At 36.1% G+C, this 25,591-nt stretch overlaps 1 protein-coding gene across 5 annotated transcripts in view; it reads right to left on the bottom strand.

Moving 5' to 3' along the window:
* Positions 1-3,550: 3,550 nt before the first annotated feature.
* The window catches only part of SCN8A (sodium voltage-gated channel alpha subunit 8), a 75,492-nt gene continuing 53,451 nt past the window's right edge, over positions 3,551-25,591 (bottom strand). For all 5 annotated transcript variants that reach the window (XM_087956222.1, XM_026681329.2, XM_026681325.2 and 2 more), the window contains 7 exons: positions 22,762-22,884; positions 18,116-18,400; positions 14,335-14,388; positions 12,962-13,099; positions 11,855-11,959; positions 10,295-10,565; positions 3,551-8,535 (listed from right to left, as the gene is read on the bottom strand). In XM_087956222.1, coding sequence (XP_087812348.1) covers positions 7,391-8,535; positions 10,295-10,565; positions 11,855-11,959; positions 12,962-13,099; positions 14,335-14,388; positions 18,116-18,400; positions 22,762-22,884 — 2,121 coding nt within the window. In that variant the 3' untranslated portion in view covers positions 3,551-7,390. The remainder of the gene's footprint in view (positions 8,536-10,294; positions 10,566-11,854; positions 11,960-12,961; positions 13,100-14,334; positions 14,389-18,115; positions 18,401-22,761; positions 22,885-25,591) is intronic.

Raw genomic sequence — 25,591 nt, 5'->3', positions numbered from 1 at the left:
GACAGTGGCTGAGTGGACTGTTACTATTAACTGCCCTTTTAAAAGGGTTCCACATATTTGTTCTCATCGGGGATCACGATAATCCTGGTAAACTTTAAAACAGTGAATATTTAGTTTGTTATTAGTGCATCTCCTGCAAAGTGCAACATGTACTGATTCTTTGTAAAGGATGTGGACAAAACATCTACTCAGTGCTCCTTTCACAAACACAGTACTTGCGTTCTGTGACTGTAAAATTCTTATTGTAGGTAATATGGTGAACTTTGAAACGAAGACTAGGAAAGAAAACAAAATCATAGTGTGAAAGGGTGAATGAGATCTGCAGGTATGTGTGCCACACATTCATACAAAACAGGCCTTGTTTCAAAACAAATGTCAGTTCTCAGCAATATCACAAACAGATGCACAAAAAAGTAAATTATATGCAGAATAATTGGCTGTATTCCTCTCAGAAGGACAACTTACATAAGTCTCATGCAATTCTTCCCAATCATAGTTTGATTCCCAATTGAAGTATTAATGATGAAATAGGCACCGCAGCATACATTTGTTTGCTGACAGAGATGATCTCCACATGGGAGAAGTAGCACAGAAGAATTTTTCTTTTCTGGCCAGTGTTCAAAGAGAATAAGTGGACCATGAACTGCTTCCCTTGGGAGTCTTGTTAAAAACATAACGCCTGCTCTTTTGCTCTTAACTCCTAGGAAAGCAAGTGCATAAAGCAAGGATGTCTCATCTCAGCCCTTCAAATGGAAAGATTTTAAAAAAAAGTTGATTGGAACAAAGAAGAATGAGACACACTGCTGCTATTCACTGGATGGGTACAGAACTGCACAAGCTGAGGTCTGGGTGTCTACTGACAATCACACAGCTAGCACCCTATAACTGTTTCTGGAGAGAGTGTTACTAGTATACAAAGGTTAGGGAAAGAGGAAAAAAGGCATGAAACAGAGTACTGCAAAACTACCCATTTCCTGCGCCAAGGTAAATGCAGCATCTACCTGAGAACCTTCTATATGTGAAAAAGTGATTGTTATGCTGCAAAAGAACACTGGCTTTTCTCAAGAGTCTTAGCAGATAAGGGTGTTTACACACTAGTGCCTGAGGTTGAGGTTCTTAATGTCATAAGAGAACAGATAGTCCTTCAAGCTAATTTTCTTATTATCTTTGTCAACCTAGTATTGCAGCTCTTTCTGTTTATAACCTCCTAAACAAAAACTAGCTTGAACCAATTCTCTTCATTCCCACCCACCACAAGATATGACTGTGGACTTTCAGACTTTTAAGTTTTTTCCCCATTACTGTTTGTGGGGGATGCTTCAAAACCTCATAAACACCAAAGCATTTGAAGAGAAAATATATACAAGCCCAGGAATCATGTATTTCACTTTTTTCAAAAGGAGTTATGTACAGATTGAAACACCTTGTACCATGAAATATAATGTGACCTCCCCAGTTGCATACAGAAGGCTGCATTTTCCTGATATATCTATCTATCTGTATCTAATTACTCTGCTGCCAAATACTGGTTGCCAAGAGACAATATTATATACATTCAAAACTCAGCCCAAGGAAATATTCTCACTGGACCAAGTCTGGCCCAGTTCATTATACCTGAATGTACCCTGTATGACAGGGAATATTGTAGCTGAGTAACAACGCTTAGTCCTTTGCTTTCCAATTTGTCCCAATCTTTCTGGTCCTTGCTTTTTCCTCTCTTGGATTTTGAAGCATCAAACCCTAAAGGTTTGTAGGATAATAATAATTTAGCAATGTTAACTAAGCAATAATTTCCATCAGTTTTTCATCATAGCGTTAATAGTTCAAAACTACACTCAATCTGAAACTGGCCATTTCTAAATGCCCATAATATCCACTGGAAAAACAAGAGAACTCGGTATAAATTCTTAGTCTTACTGGCTTATTCCTAACATCTGCTCCTACATTATTATTTATTATTTTTACAGTTAACATCAAAGAACTTAAAAAAATATATATGAAGTGACTACCCAAAAGATCAAACTGATACCTTGGTAAAATAAAACCGGGAATGTTTACTTTGGGCTCTTTGGAGTATGGGACTACATAGCTTTCCAAATATGTGATGCTTTGTTAGTTAACAATTGGAATAACTTTCTAAACCAGGAAATCATTAGGAAAATTCTAACTGGCCCATCTAAGCTATTATTGTTCAGTTTGGTTGGCAGCATCTTTCCCAAGGTGTCAGGCAGAAAAGGGCCTTTCCCTCCTCTCCTCTCCATTCTCTTTAATTGAACCAAAACTGAATCAAAACCATCTGCCTATATACAACTCATATGCATGACTATGGACCTTTCCCAAGAATGATCATATTCAATAATCTTCTCCACTGGTTGGTTACCTGCTGTTGTAATAATATTTGAAACAAATTAAAAACCCAGACAGATTTGTGGAAACTCCAATATCTGTCTTAGGATTAATTCAGTGTATGATTCTTTTTCTTTCTGTTTACTTTTTGTCAGAAGGTTCAAAAAGAAGACCAAGTGCAAGATTATATAGGCTGGATTATTTTATGAAACAAAATATAAAAAAGAGAGCAGTACTGTAAATTAAAAACATTTCAATGTAATTTCTCATAGATAGGAGAATGTCCCCCACTTTTTTTTTGCTATCTAAGCTAAGGAAAATTAATTCATTGGGAAATTGCTATGTGATGAATGGTACAATTATTTGCAATGGAGTTAAGATTTCTTTTACTGATGCCTAGTAACTGGAGAACTTGGCTCTTCTGGCTGTTTGTGTATTGTTAAATAATGTGCCAAATTCTTAGCTGCCAAAAATAGGTGGTTTCCAATTACCAGAGAAGCCTGTAAGCAAGAATAGGCACATTTTCCCTTTAATTGTCAACCTGGCCAAGTGATATGTGGACTCAATCTATTATTGCATCCTCCCCTTCAATACTCAAATATCAAAAGTCCATTATTCTTGAACAAATCGAATGATCACTATGAGAACACATTAGACTGTTGTTCACCCCCTCATCCATCACATATTTTATATTTGAGAATTCTCCTCCTATTATGCAAAAATTTGTTTTACTTTTGCTTTGTTTGGTTTCATTGATCATTTATCCATACCAAAGTTAGCTGCAGATAATCAAGTTTTACTGACCTGTCAGTGTCATCACATAAACAATCAAAATATTCATCACTCTTAAACTACTATGAATCTCATAAAATACTTTTTGAATATTTTAGATATAGGATTCTTTATTTTAAAGAACAGCATTAGAATGATAGAGTTGAAAAAAAATAGGGTTTTCTCCCTAGATTTATACTAAGTGGGAAGCATATTGCTTTTTTAGTCATATCTTTTCCTCTTCTGCAGTCAAGGTTGAAACCTGGTCATAAGATTTTTATCAAATGATAGTTTGTTTCCTGCTCACATCAGCCTTACCACCACAAGTAAAGTATGCTAGGTTTCTATCTACAGTGATTTCCATAAGAAGACATAGAATGGCCTAATCTGGGAGTCATGGCATTATGAAGGTTTCCCTCCCACTTCTTTTAAACTATTGTATCCAGTTTCATTCCATTTCTATGTTACTTTATGTTTTATAATATTTTACTGCATTTTATTCAAAATTTCCTTTCTCTAGTTTTGGCATTGTGACTATTGTATTTGGCCTCTTTTATTGTGCTGGTCATTGACAGGAATTAAAGAAATCAAATGGATGTCAAATTATTTAATTATGAATGCTTATTCATTTCAGTTTGCATTGGTTATGTCCCATATATGTTGTTTTCAGTCCTTTTCCCATACATCATTCATTTGCAAGGAAGATCTCCCAAAGAGGTTATTCTTATTATTTCAACTTAAAAAAAGGAAAGGAATTTATAAACAATTGCAGTAAATGTAAAGTTACTTTTATTATAATTAATTTTTAGGAAAACTGTTTTGACCATTTCTGGCCATGGGGAAGGTTAATGGAGTGAAATATTGGGATTTAAAAACCAATGTTATTAAAATTAAAATTACATTTTCAAATGCTTCTCAATAAGTTTGAGATTTCTTTGACTAATTCCTAGTTTGGACCATGTTTTTCTAAAAATCACTGGCTGTTTTTGCTGAAAGTAATAGTTACTTTCTCTTTTATCTCTTTAAAAAAAATGTAGGTATACCTTTATATAATGTTCATATATCTCAATAGACATTATAGGATGATTAATTTTTAAAGAAGATTTCCAAAATGTAGTGCTGATATATAAAAATACCAGAGCGAGGCTCCTAATCTCAGTGAAGTCTGGTTAATTGGAATAACTGGTTAAAGAAATCTAAAATGAAAGAAACTTGAAGAAACATTGTGCAGAAACTCGAAAAAATGTTAATTTTAGTTAGGACATATTTCACAGTTTTGAAGCTTTTTCTTAACAGCTTTTTTCTTAAGCAAAGCTTGAGTAATATAAGAAAATTCAAGTATTCTTAAATAATAAGCAAATATAAATATAGATTTCGGGCATTTTTACTAAAATTTGCTTAATAAAATTTGATAGCACAAACACTATATGTGCCAAGCTTTTTATATGGAACAGTAGTCCAGCTGAAGAATAAATATGACATTTAGCCAAATCTTGCATAGAGTGGTCAAATTGTATTGCACCTCAGAACCAAAATACAATCTAAGTAGTTTTGTTGTAAATACATTTTTGCAATAAAGCTTTTGAGAGGATATTTTTCCTCTGAAGGGATGTACTTAAACTGACATCATCTGAAAAGTGGAAAAGAATTTTTTTTTTTTTTTAGAGAGTTAGAAAATTAAATATGGACAGTGGCATAAGCCAGAAGCCACTCTATTTAATTTCTTGTAGTCCTTTGTCATGTACAAAAAGGCATGCCAGTAAAATAAAATGATATATTACAGTATTTATATTATTGTCTTAAAAAGTTCAGTCACACTTTTCAGCTCTTGTTGTTGTGCTGTTTACAATGTTGCCTGTACAAATGCATGTAATTTTATCATACATATTTTATGAATAGCTGGGATAAAACCTAACAAGAAAGAAATGTTTTGCTCCTTGTGGTATCTGGTACAGCAGAATTATTCCACCGATGTCATGGTAGCTAGATTATGCATTTTTAAAAAGCTCAACTTGGCACAGATATCTATCAAATGGCTCACTTTCTGATTAACCTTGTAATAGGTATCTAAGTTGCAAAATTCTAAATGTCAAGCATCTGCCACTAAACTAAAAGGCATTGCTAACTTTCTTAGCTTTCTTTTGATTTTGGAATATTTTAAATCATTTTTAAAAATATAGTTTTTGCCCTTTTATAGATAAAATGGTTTTGGTCCACATTCAAACAGCGTCTTTCACCGTGTTGCAAAAATTCAACATATTTCTTTACAGCCTTCTGCAAACTTTTTTTTAAAGCTGTATGGTTGAACAATCTTGATTATAGCGCAATGCCGACATTTGACCCAAGAACAATTCCATAAATCTGTGCCCTTAGAAGATGAATTATTATGAGGATCGATTTATTAAAAGGGGACATAATGGACATTTAAAAAAAAAAGAATGAAACATGTCAAAGTAGTTCTTAGAAACATAAATGTTAGTTCCCCTCCCTTTAGAATTCTCATCATTTTAGAGTTAAGACTAGTTGAGAGGTAGCTCTTCATCCCTCCCTGAATATGCAGGACCATTGAAATTACCACCATACAACAATATGGGATGAAATGTGGAACTGGGGAAGGCACATGTCAAGTATGACACTTTTCCTCTCAGTGCTGTATCCATGTCACACTGCTACTTTGCTCACCAAAAGTAGGATGTTGCATTCATAGATTTTTTTAAACAATTTTAATAATTATTTAAATTTTTTTGGTTTGCTTTCCTTAGGGGGAAAATGCAGCTCAAAGAATCAGATAAAACCATGTAGCTGCAGAAAACTGTCAATGAAGAAGAAATCCACTTGTGCCGAGTACATTTCTCACATCACAGCACTCAAAAGAGCGAAACATCTTGCCAGTAAATATGGCACACATAACGCTGTAAACTCCTCTGCCATAAGCCTGCCTTCAATAAGATTGCTTAATATAACTGCTAAAATGTGTCTTTGAGAGATAATGTGTTGTTTTCTACAGTGCTTATTTCTAACTGGAAAAAAAGTGCATGTGGCAGAATGGATATTGAACTGTAAATACTGCAGGATACAGAACTACTTGGTGAGTTTTCTTGAAGCCCTAATGTTCCAGATATTGAGATTGTATTACAACCACTTCCTGAATTGGAAGGGTGTTAGAGCAGCATCTTGGTGTGGATTTGGGGAGTTACTTTTAAAAAGTGCAAAAGAAGTTGACTGCATGTAGGTTATTAAAAAATACACATAAACTCCTTGATTGGTTTCACTCTTCTCCTCTTGTGGGAGGGTATATGGAAAGATTAACACTTGGAAACTAGGTGAAGAGCATAATCATAGCTAAGAGTAACTCTCCAAATACAATGTGCCGCAGTCAGTGGAGTGCCTCAAACATATGGCTTAACACACAGCCTGGACAGCATATTGAGTGTCTTGTGGTTTTATGATTCCTCATGCATGATTCCTGATCACAGCATGCCATCATGCAAATCATTTCTATGCATTGAAACGAGCACAATTTTATTTAATTTATTTTTGGAATCAGCCTGAGCGAGTTTGGCAAACTGAAAATACCTGATTACCCCATCTCTCACAAACCATGGTGAAGCCCATAGAATAAAAAGTATGCATATAGTAAGTATTAAAGAAACAATGATGATTAAATGATATGGGCTAAATACGTGTCATTTCATTTCAGCTTTTTGTTGATGCTCTACCTGGTTTTTTTCCCCTTCTTTTTTGTTTTTGTTTTTTGCTGCTTAAACTAAATGTCAAGTATGAAAATCTAGTTTTGCATGAACTAATCAAACCTTTAAGTGATATTTTTCCAGATTTCCTTTCAATAAAATGAAAAAAAAAATCAAATGAAATCAAATTTTGCTGCTTTGGAAAAAAAATATGAATCCTCAAGCAGCAGTTTTTTCCTTGTTTGTGTGTGTGTTTTATTTTGCTTTTTTGTCCTAAGTTGCATTGACTGATGTGAAACATGCAGTATCCACCTGCCCAGACTGTATAAAATCCTTTTTCTCCTTTGCATTGTTTCCTGTTTTTTTTTAAATATATTGGTCTAGATGGGTCCATTAAACAGGTGGTAGATCACTGCTTTGAGATGCAACATGGTCACACAGTAAGCAGACTATGTTTGGTATAAGATCTTTAAAGTTTCTCCACAGCTGTTCACTATTGATATATATTTTATCAGGAAGTTTGTAAACAATCTTTTCTGCTCATGAGTTTTCTACAGTTAATATTATTATTATTATAGATCATCTCAGCATTTGGATTCCCTGACATCTTTTTGCCTTTTTGCTCTTTCGCGTCTCCCTTCTTCGGCCCGCTGTTTCTCTTTTTCAGGCTTAGTTACGCTGTCGTAAGATGGGAGGGAAGCCGTGGATGGAGTACCTTCTTTTTTCTCCCTATTTGTCCCTCCATTTTCTATTCTGTTGGAGACATTTTTTCGGCAGACAAATCCCCTCCTTGCTAAACGGACCCTGTAAGCCCTCTGGATCACCACTGCAGAGACCTCCTCCTGTTTGCGCCGCAACGTGGTTGTGATGGGCTCATAAGACACTTTGGAAGGATTGGAAGCCACAAATCTCTCTTCCATCTGTTGCCTCAAGATGTCTAGTTCACCACTGTCACCCAATACACGTTTGGTAAAGGCAAAGAGGATGTCCAGACAATGGATTCTGTCCCCACTGACCATTGGCAAATCCATGGCAATGAGTTCAATGGTGTTGGGCTTAGGAACACGAAGAGGGTGCTCCAAAGCATCTGCAAAGTCTGCCAACTTGCAGTATTCAATGAACTGGGTAGCGTCGGGGTCAAACTTCTCCCAGATCTCATAGAAGGTTTCAAAGTCATCTTCGCTCAATGGATCAGCACTTTCCTCTGTAGCCACACTGAAGTTCTCTAGAATGATGGCAATATACATGTTTACTACAATCAGAAAGGAGATGATGATATAGCTAACAAAGAAAAAGATCCCTACGGAAGGATTCCCACAGTCCCCTTTGAAGCCACTCCCAGGATGTTCCTTTTCCAAATCACAGTCTGGAGGACGGTTGAGGATGGGTAAGAGCAACCCATCCCATCCAGCTGAGGTAGTGATCTGGAATAAGCATATCATGCTGTTGCCAAAAGTCTCAAAGTTGAACATGTCATCAATACCAGCCTCATGCTTGACGTAAGCGAAGTTTGACATTCCAAAGATGGAAAAGATGAACATCACTAAAAAGAGCAGGAGGCCAATGTTGAACAAGGCAGGCAAAGACATCATTAAGGCAAAAAGCAAGGTGCGGATCCCTTTAGCTCCTTTGATCAGGCGCAGGATTCGACCAATACGGGCCAGACGGATGACTCTGAAGAGAGTTGGTGACACAAAATATTTCTCTATGATTTCTGCCAAAAACATACCTTTAAAAATATTGAGGAGAGAAAAGAGAGTTACAATTGTGTCAAGTCATCTCACATTCTTTCTTCAGAAGCATGGAAATAATGGTCAATTTTAAGAGACAATACATTAGACTAAGAAAATCACAGCTTGTTTTAAAAGCGACCATCTCTTGATCAATAGCAATAGCAATAGTACTTAAGACCTATATACAGTGCTTTTACAGCGCTCTCTAAGCAGTTTACAGAGTCAGCATATTGGCCCCAACAGTCTGGATCCTCATTTTACCGACCTCAGAAGGATGGAAGGCTGAGTCAACTTTGAACTGGTGGGACTTGAACTGCTGGAAATCAATAGGTCCTTTTAGTAATTACTACAGATAGTCCTCAACCAATGACCAGTTGCTTGGTGAGCGTTCAAAGTTACGACCTGCCTGAAAAATGGGATCCAGATCTAAAGTTCTGACAATCAAAAGTCAGGGCTCCCTGACTTCAGGTGCTTGGCAACACACCTGCACTTACAGCTGGCATGTGATCACATTTTAGGAAAGTTTTGCCAAAAACTGGTGTTTACTTCCAGTTTTCTGCAAAAGCATGTTTATATCAAACAGTGGTTTCGCGCTTATGACCATGGTGTTTCACTAAGTGAACACTGCAAAAAATGTAAAATCATGTCAGTCGCATATTACTGGCCAATTTTATGACGGTTATGACTTGCGACTGTAACGAGCAGGCTCTGTTAAAGTTATAACTTGAGGACTACCTGTAAAGCCCAATGCTAAATATTCAAAACAAATACAATTCAAACAGCATAGTAAAATTTGACATTAACACTCATATACTGTACAGTAACTATAGTTGTTTACGATTACCACAAGCAACTAGAAATCCTTCAAAATGCCTCATGGTCAGTTAAACTGTTAAGCAGCACCAAAGGAAAGAGCAAGAGAGGAGCCTGCACCACTTATTTTGTTACACACAGAAAGCAGACACAAAGAACTGCCAAGGAATATCTCAAAGTATCAAGCTAGTTCATATAAACAGTTGTCCTTTGAACTGTGCCAAGCTCAGTCTTGGCTTTAAAAGTCGGTATCAGTACCTTGAATTGAGCCTAGTGATGAGATGAGAATCTATGGAATTTAATATATTCCAGGAATTTCTCCATCAATTAATTTAATTAATTTTAATAGCTACTTAATATAAGTAGCAATCTTAAGAGGCAATCCCAAATTACATTGTAAAGTAATATAATCCAGAACAGATTAGTGGCCATAAAGATAAAGAGTAAAGGTCTCCCCTGCCCGGTTGTGTCCGACTCTAGAAGGTGGTGCTCATCTCTGTTTCTTAGCTGAGGGAGGCAGTGTTGTCCTAAAACGTTTCTGTGGTTATGTGGCCAGCATGACTATGCGCCGAGGTGCATGGAATGCCATTACTTTCCCATTGAAGTGATAGCTATTTATCTGCTTGCATTTTGCATGGTTCCTGCTAGGTGGGCAAGAGCTGGGGCAAGTAACAAGAGCTCACCCTGTCACTCTGCTTGAACTTTTCGGACTGACAAGCTCAGCATCTTTAACTACTGAACTATTGCACCCCCTTAGTGGCTATAAAAGAACTGATTAATGATAATTTTATTTTATAATTTTAGCTCCTAATCAGTCTCAGTTTCACTATTAACAAGTTTGCATTTTTATTTGGATGTTTGCAACTGAACGTTAGAATTATCCATTTCTCCAGGCGCTTTGATTACTGTGGTAGATACATGAAAATATTTCTATGTACTTACCCACAACGGAGAGTATCACAACCACAAAATCAAAAATATTCCATCCAATAGTGAAATAATAGTGACGTAAGGCAAACATTTTCAGCACACACTCGCAAGTGAAAAAGATAACAAAGACAAAATTGATCCAGTAGAGGATATCCTCCATCTGTTTGCTTTGTGTGTCGGTTTCAACCATCATAGTCACCATGTTGAGACAGATGAGTAGCATTATTAATATATCAAAGGCTTGCTGGGTGACAAAGTCGAAGACAGCGCCTTGGATTCTGTTCTATTATACACAGAAAACATGTGTATCAACATTGCAAAATACCCAGTGAACCTTTGGTACTATCCGATTAAAGAAGATTTTAATAAGATGGCAATAGAGATTTTGAAGGGATGCTTAAAGGCAGATTGAAAAATGTTCAGTCAGCATGATAATGTTCAGTCAGCATGATATATGTAAGTACATATAAGATTATATACAGTAGTATGATTAACTTCACATTCAGCTTCATTTTCTCCTTTAAATTGTCATGGTGTTCCCTTTGTTCAATCTTATTTGCTGCAGAGCAAATACCAGGTATGTTAATCTAAGGAAGTGCTAAGGAAATCCACTTGTTGTTTTTTTCAGCAGCCAAAGTAAATAAACTAGCAGTAAATAGAAAAATAGCTCCTTTATACTGCTTCAGGATAATATGTATCCCAGAAGAGGCTATTAGAATTATCTGACCCATTTCCACACTGCTTCTCATTAAAAAAAAAAAACTCATAGAAATTTGCAGTTAGAACAGTAGGCTTAAACAATTGATAAAAATATATTATCCAGCTTTTAAATCAATGTTCAGCACTCAGCACTCAGACCTTCTCTGTTGCGTGAGCTGCACTGGCTTCCATTTTCCTTCTGGTTGCAATTAAAGATGCTGGTCATTACCTTTGAAGCCCTATATGACACTAGGTCAAGCTGTCTGCATAACTGCCTTTCCCTAAGAACATCTACCCATCTTACCAAGTTGGATAGAGTGGGCACACTCCTAGTCCCATCCTTTAAACATTACCATCTTATGATTTTTCCTAAAGTTTGCCAGGCTCCTAGCCTCCCATAAACTATTGAAGACTTGGCTTTCCCCACAATTGTTGGGGTAAGATGAGGTGACTGCACCTATCAAGGTTTCATACCTGAATACAGCATACAGGAAAGTCAAAATTACTTGCTGTTGCCCAATAAGATCATATATGGCTGAATGGGTGGAGGTCAGGCCCTGATTTAGGGAGAAGGATTCTGCAATAGCACTTTGCCATCTCATCTGGCATTAATTTTTTTCTTGGGCATACATTTTACAAAAACTCTAGTCCCAGAAGTGGGATGATGAAAAGATTTGTGGGTTTCTCAAGGCTGTTTAATGTGGAAATTTGAATCAGAAATCTCCCAATTGATATTTTCACCCATTACCAATTATAATAGTTTTCCTCTTCATTCCTGAATAATCTCAATGTACCTGGGGGTGGGGAGGGATGAAAGGTTCCACTTGAGTATATAAGGAATGGCATGGTAGAAAAAAAAATGGAAAAACTTACCAGAGGCCTGGGAATTGGCTTTTGAGGTTTTTTGGAGCCTAATTTTTTCATGGCATTGTAGTATTTCTTCTGTTCTTCTGTCATAAAGATATCCTGACCTCCAAAGTAAAGGGGAAGAAGGGAAGAAAAGGAAGTTGGTTACAATCCATTCAACCTTGCTTGAAGATTATGGCACATATTCAGTGAGTAGGCTTTTCTTATTACTTTGTGTGGTAAAGAAATTGCCCCATCTCTAGAAGTAATTGTCTCACAGAGTTAAGTTCCATTTAGCTCTGTTGTGGGAACATCTAATTCAATGTAGTGCCCACCAGATCTCAGACTATAATTCTCATCAGCTGCAGGCCTAATGGCTATGATGCCTGGGAATGTGTAACTCGGTTCATCAGTTTGCGGAAGCCTGATGTAGAGCAAAGGTTCAATTTAGCATTATAAATTGTAACACTGTCATTGTTTGAAATGGAAAGGCAGAAGAATCTTGTCCAGCAGGAAATTATTTATGTGAAATGTATCTGTTGTTCATTTAGTAGTTAAACTTTCTTTGGGGCATAATTGAAGAAGTCAAAATGAAAACAATTATACAAAAGGATACTAAGCTTTTCCTTTGTATTTGATTTACACAGGTAGTCCCCAATGTACAACTACGGTTGAGCCTAAAATTTCCATTGATAAGCAAGGCAGTTTACAACCGTTTTGTCATGGTTCTTAAGCAAATCACTGCAGTTGTGAATCATGTAGTGGATAAGTGAATATGGTTTCCCCTAGTCATAAATCACCTTTCTCCAGAGCAAACAGTCACTAAATAAATGTTTTAAGCTGAGGACTACCTGTAATGCCTCTTTCACTCATGAAAGTCATTTAACGATAACTACAGTTGCAATAGCTGACTTGCATGTGAGAATCTGCTTTTAATCATTTACATTTTGGATTAGCAGCAGCAAGATTTGGGAGAGTTTCTCACGACTAGCATATATGTGTGAAGGAAACTTTTACCTTTACCTTTACTCCTCTATTGTTATTGGTTGATAATTAAATAGTCATTCTAGTGTTTATCTTTCTCTCTTCTCTTCCTTCCCCTTGTGTGCTAGACAATATGAAAAGTTGACCTATCTTTTTCTTTTGCTGATTGAAGTTGTCAATAATAACACCAATGAAGAGATTCAAGGTGAAGAAGGATCCAAAGATTATGAAGATGACAAAGTAGATATACATGTAGATGTTGTCCTCATACTTGGGCTGCTCTTCTTGCTATAAGCAGAGACAAAATAATTATATATTGGGGGGAGGGGGGAGGGAGAGGGAAATCCCAATCTATATGTACTTAATCTATTAATGTAAAAAATCACAGTATATTCTGTTTTAAAGCATGCAACATTGTGCAGAAAAATAATGAGATAATGGTCAAAGGGCGTAGGGCATAGGGCAAAGGTAAAAGAAAAACGAAATCTAACTAAATCTTATTTATACTAACACCATCCACTAGTACTGCAAATCTTTCTATTATTGCAAACCACCCTTTTGATCCACACACCACTTTATACACCAACCTTTTGGTTCTTTAAACATTACTTTTGAAAACCTCATTAACTCTACCCACCTACAATTTACTCATTCCCCTTCTCTTCACCTTTAATACCTTTTCTTCCATTTGATCTGTATTCATTCTCTCTATATAATCCATGTACCTCTCACATAATTATTTTGTACTGTTCACTTTTGTACTGCATTTAGATTCATTTGACATTTAATCTTGACTATATCTTGTGTTATGTCAATATGTATTCTCACTGCATTCAAATTATTTTTACATTTTTCCTATTTTATCTCAAACTCACATGCATCTAGTAAATAGGATAGTTTAAATATTTTGCTTCCGGTTAAATTCACACATTTAATAAAGAATTTAATGATTAAATGATGTCCTCTTCTGGGAAATCATTGTAAGTTATGCATTATGCAAAACCTAATGATTAGAAAAGTTGCCCTTTGATTCAAAGGCTCCTAGGGATCCATTAGGTACATAAATCCTCTTTAATTTCACTCTGATGAAATTAATTCTGGAGCCATTGCTGAATATTCTGTGCACAAAAGAAATCAGGTCCCATACACAGAAGGTGCAGCTAGCATCTGACAATTGGACCATTTTTTTTAACTTTCCCTTGAAATGATTAGCATTTTTTTTTCTTATATAAAATAATAAAGACACTCTTGCTTCCCAGCAAGTAGTAGCAACCAACTTGCCTTGTTTGGGCTCAGAAGCTGAATCAAATTTGGTTAGAACATGGATGAAAAATTATCAAGGAAATCAGAGCTATGGATTTGACCCAAAAGCTGAAAACATCCCAGGGCAATAGGCAAATCACTTTTGTATTGTTGCCAAGCAAAGTAAACTGTCTTGTCTGTGCAAAGATCAAGGACTGATCACAATTGGAGTGGGTCTATTTTTTGTTATAAAAGTAGTTCTAGGTTCATAACTATATTACCTTTCTAGAATCTACTGCTGCATACATTATATCCATCCAGCCTTTGAAGGTAGCCTGTGGAAAAAGCACACTTCTTTTAAAGAGGACAAAAAAAAATGAAGCAGGGTAACAGTAGCACAGAGCAACATGAATAGCCAATGTTTATTTTTTTGCTTACTTACAAACAAGATCAGAAATGCTGTATTCACTTTTAATTAGGCCTAGGAATACTCCTTTGTTAATCTAATCTAACCTAATCTGATTTTTTTTAAAAAATCTCATTTTTTATCTTGTTCTAAATACCCATGAGGTGTTTATCTAACTTTCCACTTTGTGATTTAATATCAGATGCCTAAGTTTCATTCCCCCACCCCAACTTTTCTCCTTCTTGTCATGTCTTTTAGATTATAATCCCAGGACATGAAATATTATAGTTTCCAACCTTTGTAAGCTGCTTGAAAGGCTTTTAAAGCAAAGTTCAAACAGTTTGCATACGTAATAGAATCCATAATATTATATATACACTTAGAGACAAACAACCTACTCTCCAATAAACAATTTGGTTTCAGAAAAAAACTATCCTGTAATTTGCAACTCTTACACTGCAAAAACATATGGACAACACAACTCGACCAGGGCAAAGCAATAGACGCAATCTACATAGACTTCTGTAAAGCCTTTGATTCAGTGGTACACGACAAACTACTCCTAAAAATAAACTCCTATGGTATCTCTGGACAACTGAATAACTGGATAGAAGCATTCCTGTCAAACAGACAACAAATGGTCAAAATCGGGAGCGTCCTATCAAATCCAGTACCTGTCAATAGTGGTGTCCCCCAGGGCAGTGTTCTAGGACCAACTCTCTTCATACTCTACATAAACGACCTCTGTGATCATATTAAGAGCAATTGCGTTCTCTTCGCTGATGATGTAAAGCTGTTCAATACCACAGACAATACTGCTACCCTACAAAAAGATCTTGACTATGTATCTGAATGGTCAAACAAATGGCAACTTCAAATCTCAACAAATAAATGCTCTGTCTTACATATTGGCAAAAAAAATCAGAAAATAAAATACAAGCTGAATAGTCAAGATCTTGTTGATGACCCAAGCTCTGTAAAGCACCTTGGAATACTCACCTCTAATGATCTAAGTGCTAAAGCCCACTGCAACTACATAGCCAAAAAGGCATTAAGAGTTGTTAACCTAATCCTACGTAGCTTTTTCTCTGGTAATATCACACTACTAACCAGAGCATACAAAACATTTGCTAGACCAATACTCGAATACAGTTCATCAGTCTGGAACCCTCATTACGTATCTGATATTAGCACAATTGAGAAAGTCCAGAAATATTTCACAAGAAGAGTTCTCCACTCTTCTACTCGGTGTAGAATACCTTATGCCACCAGACTTGAAATTCTAGAACTAGAAAACCTTGAATTACGCCGTCTTCGGTCTGACTTAAGCATGGTATATAAAATCATACATTGCAATGTCCTACCTGTCAATGAATACTTCAGCTTCAACCATAACAACACAAGAGCACACAATAGATACAAACTCAAAGTAAACCGTACCAAACTTGATTGCAGGAAATACGACTTCAGCAATAGAGTGGTCAATGTCTGGAATACTCTACCCGACTCTGTAGTCTCTTCCCCAAACCCCAAAAACTTTAACCTTAGACTGTCTACTATTGACCTCACCCCTTTCCTAAGAGGTCTGTAGGGGGCGTGCATAAGCGCACCAACGTGCCTACCGTCCCTGTCCTATTGTTTCTCTTATTCTTTTATTTTTCTTATATGTACCCATTTCATGTATTCACAACTATGTATACACTTATACTTATTATCTTGTAAACAATTGGCAAATCAAATAAATAAATAAAATAAATCATGCCAACGTCTGCAAATATTGGTCCTTATGCAGTCAAAATGATACAATCCCTCCATAACAGGAGGTATCAGCTGGCTTGAGAAAACCTGAAGTTTTGCAGAAGTAAAGAAACCAATAAATAATCTCTCCCTCAGCCACTTTGAAAACATTTATTTTGATTTTGGAAATAGTTTAAAACCTTTACATTGGGTTTACTGATTTGGTTAAAGGGAGGGTTGTGCTGATTCACATGTTCTTAACTGCTTCCACTTTTGTGGAATTTTTCACCCATCCTAAACACACAAGGGGCATACTATAACTGCATTTATTTTGATAAATTGTACATCCATTTGTTCTCTGGCTTGTATATGGAATGTGCACTAGGATAGTCTGTAAATTATTAACAAAACATTTGCACGTTGTTATTATGATGTGGATCAAATTGCAAGATAATTTAATCCTAATATTCCTGTTTAGTTAAACAATTTCACAAAATAATACATTATAACATCAAATGTAATAAAATGTAATTTTATTTATTGTTTTTAATTTGTTTTTACATATAATGAACTAGGCTGCCCAGAGTCATTTGTTGAGATAGGCAGCTTCAGAAATCAAATAAATAAAACAACATTAAAAATAATATCACTTTTGTAATTAAAATAATGAAAAGTATCTTCATCCAGTTTTTTAAACTTTCTGATTAATGGATTTTTTTTAGGATACAATCAGCCTTTATTATAAGCATCACAGATCCTGAAATGTTCACATACTTTTGCAGCAACACCTGGACCTATAAAATGATAGATATACCATACCCTTTTGAATCACAAAATAAATAAATATAAAAATAAATCCTCAGTGAAGTTGCTCTATGATTCATTTGCAAGTGGTTTATTCTCCTACCCCCACCTCTGCTTCTCGTGAATATACAAAGACTAATTCTAGACTGTTACCCAGGTTGTGAATGACTCATAGGCAGTGCAGAAGATTGCTCTGGGAAGAACAGATGGACTGCATGCACAAAAGAAGATCACTTGGATCACAACCTATCTTCAAGATGATCACGGTTAAATTTCAGTTGGTAAAATCCAAGAACAAAAGTGAAAAGAGACTGCATTGCTTAGGTGGCTAATCTTTTTGAGCTCCTGTGCCGAAAATTGCGTGCGCGCTCGCGTGCTAGCACCCAGAAGGCAATGCGCTCAGGTCCCCCACACCCCCTGTGCATGTGCACGTGATTCCCCCCTTGTATCATGTGTCACTGTGCATGTGCACACAATTCCCCCCCGCGTGCCGTGCATCTGCGCATGCACGTGTCTCCAATCCCCTGCCCCCCACCATGCATGCGTGCCAGATACCCGACAATCAGCTGGCGGGTGGCGTGTGCACATGCGAAGTGGGGCTCTTCTAGGCCACCTCTTGCGTGCCGGCAGAAGTGGCTCTGTGTGCCACTTCCAGCACGTGTGCCATGGGTTTGCCATAACAGGTTTAGAACATATTCAAACTAGAAACACCTTGTCCCCTCACATTTTCTAACAGCAACATGGAATTAATTCTTCAGGAAGCTATATATCACTCCTCCCTCAAAGCTAAAATTACCAGTTTCTTAGCTCAGACCTCTCCTTATAGGAACAGATCCTTGCTATTTCCACCTTCAGTGCTTAAATAATAAACTGCTCTTAAATCCTCACTAATAAAGGGGATGCAAGTGAAAATAACTAGATTCTTTCCCATGTTAATTGTTTCAAAAATGGAAATGAGTTCTTGATTAGCTCCTTATAATTGCTGCAAAGTACAATAAAAAAACAAAAATGTTTGGCTGAATATGTGAAAAGATATTTACAAAAGGAAAACATTTTAAGATTTCAACATTTTAGCAATTATAAAATAGCCATCAAGCAACAAAAATAGAACTTACAATTTGTAGAAGGGCCAGGTACCCCGCACCGACATTGTCAAAATTAATCTTCACATTCTTCCACCGAATCTCTGTTCCATTGGGGTCCATCAGCTTCTCACACTCTGTCTTGTTGTTCACCTCTTCTATTTCAAATCGATACTCAGCCGTCTGATTAAAGCAGTAATGATACTTCCCAGCAAAAAGATTAACCCCCATAATGCTGAAAATCAGCCAGAAAATAAGGCAGACCAACAGCACATTCATAATGGATGGTATAGCACCCACCAAGGCATTCACAACCACCTGTATCAGAAGGGAAAGGAAGGAAGAGAGTGTTTCAGTACAGAAAATATGGTGACTTAGATTTTACAAGCAAAACATCCATTTGTCTAGTTTTAGTAAGGGGAACAGAAACAAGGCTAGTCCCATAATACTCATCTTAATTCAAAAAGAATAATGTGTCTCTAAGCATTTTGTTTTTCAAAAAAGTTTAATTAAATAATGTATCCAGACAAATATTAGCAATTTGTTTTATTTCCTTTCCCATTCAATAGGTGGTTGATTAAAAAAAAAGAACAATTAAGATTGTGAAAAGGAGCCTTGATAATGTTAGGAGTCCAGGTGAGTCTAATATCCAAGTCAGAATCATGTGTTTTGAATCAGACACATGTAAATTAACTTAGCCAACAATCTTTCCCCATTTTAAAACTAGATTCATAAATTTGTGGGCCCTGTTACTCCTACTCCCATGAAGAATAAATGAGGAACTTTAGCCACATATTTCAAATGGGAGTAGGAAAGGGTGCCAAACTTGTTCTAAGACTTAATGATAGCTTAGTATAAAATTAATCAGGGCTATATGTTCTTTAGTAAGCAAGGCCAGAAGTGTCCCAAGAGCTGAGCATGCATATTTGCAAGCTCAAAAAAAAAAAAAAAAAAAAAAAGCCATATTCCCTTCTCTGCTTCACAGCAAATGAAACTCATATTTTACAGTTTCCTTCCTTCCTTCCTTCCTTCCTTCCTTCCTTCCTTCCTTCCTTCCTTCCTTCCTTCCTTCCTTCTATAATATTTGGACTTAGGAAATGTATTCCAGCTTATAACTTTTTCTATCTTCTTTCAAAATTGATAACTTCAACCTTACGTGATTATAGACTTAGACTTTGTTTTAATGTTTTCTTACCTTAATATTTAAACAGAAATGAAGACATGTGTCATCTATAGTTGTTGGTCTAACATATATAGGACAATCAATAAACATTTCTTTTGTTTCAGAATGAGAAAATTAAAGTTATCATTCTGAACTTATTTACTTTACAGGGCAGGAAGCTATTAATATACACACTGCAGCATTCATTCTTAAAAAGAAAGGGCTATATAGTAGGGCTGTGTACATCCTCCCAAACAGATACTCTGAAACACACAGAAACAAGTATGATGCACTTATTTTGAAGATGTTAATCATCAAGCAATTTTGAAAAGATTCACACAATATTTTGAAAGCTATCCCTCACATTCTCCAATTGAGTGAGAATGCATTTCTATTATTTTGCCAACAATGATCACTCTTTAGAATGATTTGCAGAGATCTAGTATTTGGCATCCTTTGTTGCCTTCAGTGTTAATTTCTAACATGACACCAATTTTTAGGCAATGATATTTCTTTTAAAAGAAATGCCACATTAGACATTTTTTACAACAAACTCCTGAAAAAAAATGGGAGAACTAGGCACATCTCCCTCCCTACTACTAGGCAATGAATCTCTCCCATAGTAATTAAATGAATGCCCTAATCTGGATGTTAGAGAAAAATGTTGTTTCTCTGTTGAATATGGAAGTTTCTTCATAGAGCCTTTCCTATTAATTGAACATCAAGAAAGGGTTTCTAGTGCAAGGTCAAAATGCATGTCAGCAGTAGGAATTAGCTCTCATGGCATTGTAATCTCCCTGTCTTCTTCTGTCAGCTCTATCCCCTGGGCTGGAGACAAATATCACATGAACTTTCCTCCAGTCAAAAACCCTTATCTATTTTCTGCTGATAAATGTTAAGTTTCACAATGTTGACATAGCATTATCTGTGCTTAAATGCATAATCCTCTGTAAACATTAGGCATCGCATGAAGCAGAAAAATTATTGCAATCAACAGCCCATTTTCTTCTGAATAGAGGCCTATCAAAAATAAAAGAAACTATTAAACTCAATGTTATCAGCCCATATTTCAGGTACCAACTGGAAACTCAAAAAGTCATTCTTTATTTCTGAAATGGAATAATGAGGGAAATAAAAAAACAAGTAAATGTATTGGTCATATTATTGTGACTTGACACAAGGTTGCATTTTGATTTACTCCCTATTTGTCTTGTGTAACAGGATGAAATATATCTTTTACTTTTCTACTCATTCACTTACAATGTAATCATTATGCCCATAGTTTAAACAAATTATCAAAACCATTGCAAACTATTATGAGAAAGGGAACATGGCTTTTGTGTGACAATTGTATATTAGAAATAGTAAAGTAGGGCATGCATATTTCATAACAATATTTTAATTCCCTTGCCCCCCAAATATAAAGAGTTGAAGATATTTTTTAAAATATTAAGTTGTTAGGCCATAGAGGAAAGCAAAGAACTATATTTAATGCTGTTTAGAAAACAATATTTTCTTTTGTTTTTTTTCATTCTCATGAAGTCAGTTTATACTAATGGCAAAAAGAAGGCAAGGCCCGAATCATATATGGATTTAAATAATTTCTAACTAGCTTTAAAATTCCTACCAGAAAAGAACCATTCTCTGTTAGAAATATGCTGGGGAACAATTTTTCAAGCCAAGTTAGCTAAAATGTGTGATAATTTATGTTACAATACTTTCATTAGAAACACTAGTTTCTCTTGAAAGTAATTACAATAAAAGCAACTGTTGAGATTTTTTTCTAAAAAAGTACAATTTGTTCAAGTCAGAACAAATATCAATCCACATTCATATCTGAAGTACATTCCATTGAATTTGGTCAAGGTCTAACACTATACTGCCATCCTGAACACATTTACTACTGTAGAGTAAGCCCACAAAAACCAGTGGGGCTGATTTCAATTTAAAAAAAAATGAACAAGACTGTCCTGTAATTTAGTTCTGCTTGATGCCTAGACTAACAAATCCAGACCTGAATGATCATTTTGAAATCCTATTAAAAAGAATGGTTGTTCTACACCCACCATTTTCTCAGGATTGGCCATGATTTATTATAGAATTATATATCCAGGTCTCAAAATGTTGCATATTGTTTCTCTTTGTCAATAACTCCCCCAGTTCCTGAAAATTTATCTTTAGTACATGGAGAAAGTTAAATAAGGATTTTTTTTACAGTTTTATAACAGGAAGATATTAATATAAGAAATAACATCTAATTTCCATGTAAAACCAAACTGATGGAACTTTAGCAATGTAATTTAGTAAACATAATTATGTAATGCACCCACTTCAATGTCCTTTTGGAGCAGGTATAATATGCAATTTCAGGATAATATTGGATTTTAATTGAAACTTTCAGGTAAACAAAATCTCTGTACAGGCTGAGCTAATAATCCCTGACTTTTTTTTCTTTAGTATTTTGAACACAGATATTTTCAGATTTTTGAATGTAGGTTAAATCTCTTCTCTACAACCTCTCCTGTTTTTCATTCTATCAATATTGTTCCAATTAAGAGGTTATATTAGAATGCACCACACATACCACCCAATCCTATGCGTTCAGAAGGGGCTCATTCCTTTTTCAAATATAGGTTCACAGCTTTCAAACTTGTATCTTTTTTATATGCTGTGCATTACAAAAAATTAAATTGGCAATCTGCTTTAAAACATGGATAAGTTCAATATGTATAAAATGGTATATTGCAATAATTTCTAGAAAGTTCAGGTTCTATGCATTGCTTGTGATTTGTTTGAAACATCACAGTGACAGGCGGAGAGTGGAGTGGGGGGCATAAAGCATGTCAACAGGAAACGGAAAAGAGGAAGAAAAGCTGAGCTATCAGTCAAGGCTGCCAGTCACGAATGGACTGGACTGAGAACAACGAGGTGCAAATGAGAGGAATTAAACCAGAAATCTTTTACTTGGGGGCGGGGAGCACTGGATTCCCCCTCCCCATATCCAGTCCTTTTCTGCAATCCTGAATATACCCCCAAACAAGGCAGGAGCAACTTGTAAACCAACCATTGTGTTTTGATCTCTTTTTTTGATCCATCATAACTTTGGGGGAGGGGAGAAGAAAAACTTGAGGTGGTTCAAATTCTGATTCTTTGCACCTGGTGATTCTCCCTGTTCCAGATTTACAGCCAGAAATGCCTCCTTGAATGTTACAGGTATTAAAAGCCAGGCCAAAAAAGAGCAGCCAAGTGCCAACAATGAGGCAGCTTAATATATCTCCCTTTTTTAAAATTAGTATGTTATTGTTATTATTATGGCAATCATCAAATAAAAAAGGGAGAACTGTGCAGCAGGGTGATGGTGAATCATAAACAGAGGGAAGTGATCACATCAGCAGCTGCATCATGATTCTGTTTGTTACGTCTTTCTACCAGTTTGATCGGTTCTAGCATGCTTTAAAAAACAACAACCCATAATCCACAGGCATGCAGAAGGATCAGCTTGCTAATGGCATCTTACCCTCATCCCCTCAAATCGGGACAACGCTCTTAAAGGCCTCAAAGCTCTGAGTGTCCTAAGGGATTTAATGGCACCTAGTTCCGAGTAGCCCAGGGCATTAGCTATAAGGCTGACTAAAGAGACCTACACAGAAAACAGGAAAAGAAAGGAAAAAGAAAAAAGAAAAAAGAAGAGATTCCAGACTGTTAGCATAAATCCCCTAGCACTGGCAGTATATTCATCCCCCAAATTGGACTGCAGGCCCGAGCCATCCCCCATTTACAGTGACACCGAAGAAGGCAATGGCCATCAGCTGCCTACAGCACTTCACTGAAAGGACCTGGAAGGAAATAATACAGTTGAGAGAGGCATAAATATAAAACAAAAGGGGAAAAATAAGTGAGAGAGAGAAAGAGAGGTGCACACACACACACACACACACACAGAAACGGAAATAGGGTCTGTTGGAGATTAGGAGCCCAAACGGATGACAAGAACCTTACCCTCGCCCTCTTAACAGTCTGCAGGATCCCAGCAGCTCCCATTAAATTAAGCCAGACAAATTTTTAAAGGACCTATGAAAAAGAATACAGATAAATACACACACTGCACAAACCTCTTTAATTCTCTCATTCAGGTGGGGATGGGGAAGTGGGGATGACCCACAAACATTGCATCACAAAATTAAGAAAAAAACTTTCAGGTTTTTTCTCCTCTGAAAAAAGCACTTTGTCTCTTAAGAGTTTACAACCTTTGTTTCAGAGTAAAGCCTTTTTGAAGGTTTCATTATCAGTTTTCTGCTTCCTGGTGTAGAGAATAGGTGGCATGGAATAGCTGTTGCAATCCAAAGAGTCTGAAGGACATCTAGTGGAGAAGGCTATTGTTTTCTCTTATTCTAAATTATAACAAGACTGCATTGTATTACTGGTGAGGACTAAGATTCTTTGCTCACATTAGGAGTTTAATAAGGGACAGTGAATTCTTCATCTCAGGCTTCCAAATTCTGGTACCATCTATATGTGCTCAGGTACAAGCCTATTATCCCTGGCCAGAATAATAGGTAGTTGGACCCAGGTGGAGGATGCTGTACTCTTTATTGCATAAAGGTGCTTTTTCACGAGGCAACTGGAATGTTTTTTAAAAAGCAATGGGACTTGGGAAAAAACAGCACTTTTGAGACAACTATAACCTGGATGCTGAGAATCCCCACAGATATTCTTTATTGCAAAGTGTGCATCATGTTGGAATGCAGTATGTTAGCTTCTTGCATGATAGGACTGATGAGAATTGGGGCATCACAACGTTTGAAATTGGAGTTCAGCATAAGATACTCGTTCCTGTTCTAATGCCTGAGAATGCATTCTGGGAGCCAGTTCGCAAATTACCATTTTCAGTATGGCTTCTGTTTCCACAATTGGCTTCCATTTTGCACTGGAAGCTCTGGAATAAACACAAATTATATGACCAGCCTGAATATATGTCTGCTTCTGACTATAGACTATATATTCTATCTACTGACCTGCACTGTAGCAATAGAATTACAGGTCCATAATGTTTATTTTTTATTTTATTTTATTTTAATTTGTCAAGCATTTATTAGTTAACAGATATAAGTATAAACATGAATTATTAATACATGAAATGGATACGAATAAAAGGGAACATTAGGACAGGGACAGTAGGCATGTGTGTGTTTATGCATGCCTCTTAAAGACCTCTTAGGAATGGGGTGAGGTCAACAGTAGACAGTCTAAGGTTAAAGTTAAATATTCAGTGTAGAGTCATTCAACCTGCAGTGGATTTGGGAAAATAATAAAAATAACATCTGCCTATCCAAAGTCCTTGAGAGAGACACTTAAGCTTTTACAGTAACATAAAGAGGAAATATGGATAAACTAGAACTCTTACTTTCTCTTTTTCTCTGTCTCTTACTCTCTCTTTTGATACATGTTATGGGATGTATTGCACATATGTACATATGAGGCTACACAGGAATTTCATACTGTACTATCTTTAACAGAAATATTTTCACTTATGTCTCCTTAAAACATCTTGTCTGTCATTTTGAAACTTAACCTTTCATAAATAAGGCATGTTTTATTGGAGACTGTTTTAAAAATATTAATTTTAGTTAACATTTGTGTTAATTAAATGGAATACAGTAGTACTGCCTGTAAGGTTCCAAAGGAGAGGACAATACTTTTAAGCAACTGCCAAAGAATTAAAGTTAAGGACATTGTTTTTTCAGGGCTGACAACCAGATTGGAGTATAATGTGCTGAAGTTCTGAAAGTATAATAATATATATTTGCTCTGGCTGGGAGAAGCAACTGATTGTCTCAAAGGTGCTCTTCAAAAGGCAACTGAGATGATTGAGAATCTCTATAGATAACTGATTGTCTCCCATTTTGGGGAGATCAGCTCCAGAGACTGTCTATTATAGGGCTGTTCTTCTGGAATGGCTTCCACAAGGTGTATTTGGTCCCGTTCCAGAAGTGTTTCAGTTCCAGAATGCATTTGGGAACTGACACCAAATGTTCTTCAGAGTTTAGGTTTGTCTATTTTGACTTCTGGTTTTATGTTATGATGTTTTCAATGTTATTGCTATTTTTCTTTTATTCTGTGAGCACCAGAGAGTCTGTATAGGATAGTGACAGGACATAAATTTGAAAAAAATAAACAATTATAAAGTAAGCAACATGGGTGTGTCTTCCAATCACTTCACTATTGTTCACCCTAATCTTGTTCAAGTGGATTTCCAATTGCCATGTCCAACATGAAGCCATTCTTTAATTAGTAAAGATCCTATCACAACTATTTTGTCAGTATTTCCATTGCATGTTTTCAAAATG

This window comes from Notechis scutatus, chromosome 2 (genome assembly GCF_049901735.1).
Source record: "Notechis scutatus isolate UNSWTSFEM ecotype Mainland chromosome 2, rNotScu1.2, whole genome shotgun sequence".
In the NCBI taxonomy this organism is placed as follows: Eukaryota; Metazoa; Chordata; class Lepidosauria; order Squamata; family Elapidae; genus Notechis; species Notechis scutatus.
This window is presented reverse-complemented; position numbering and strand designations above follow the sequence as displayed.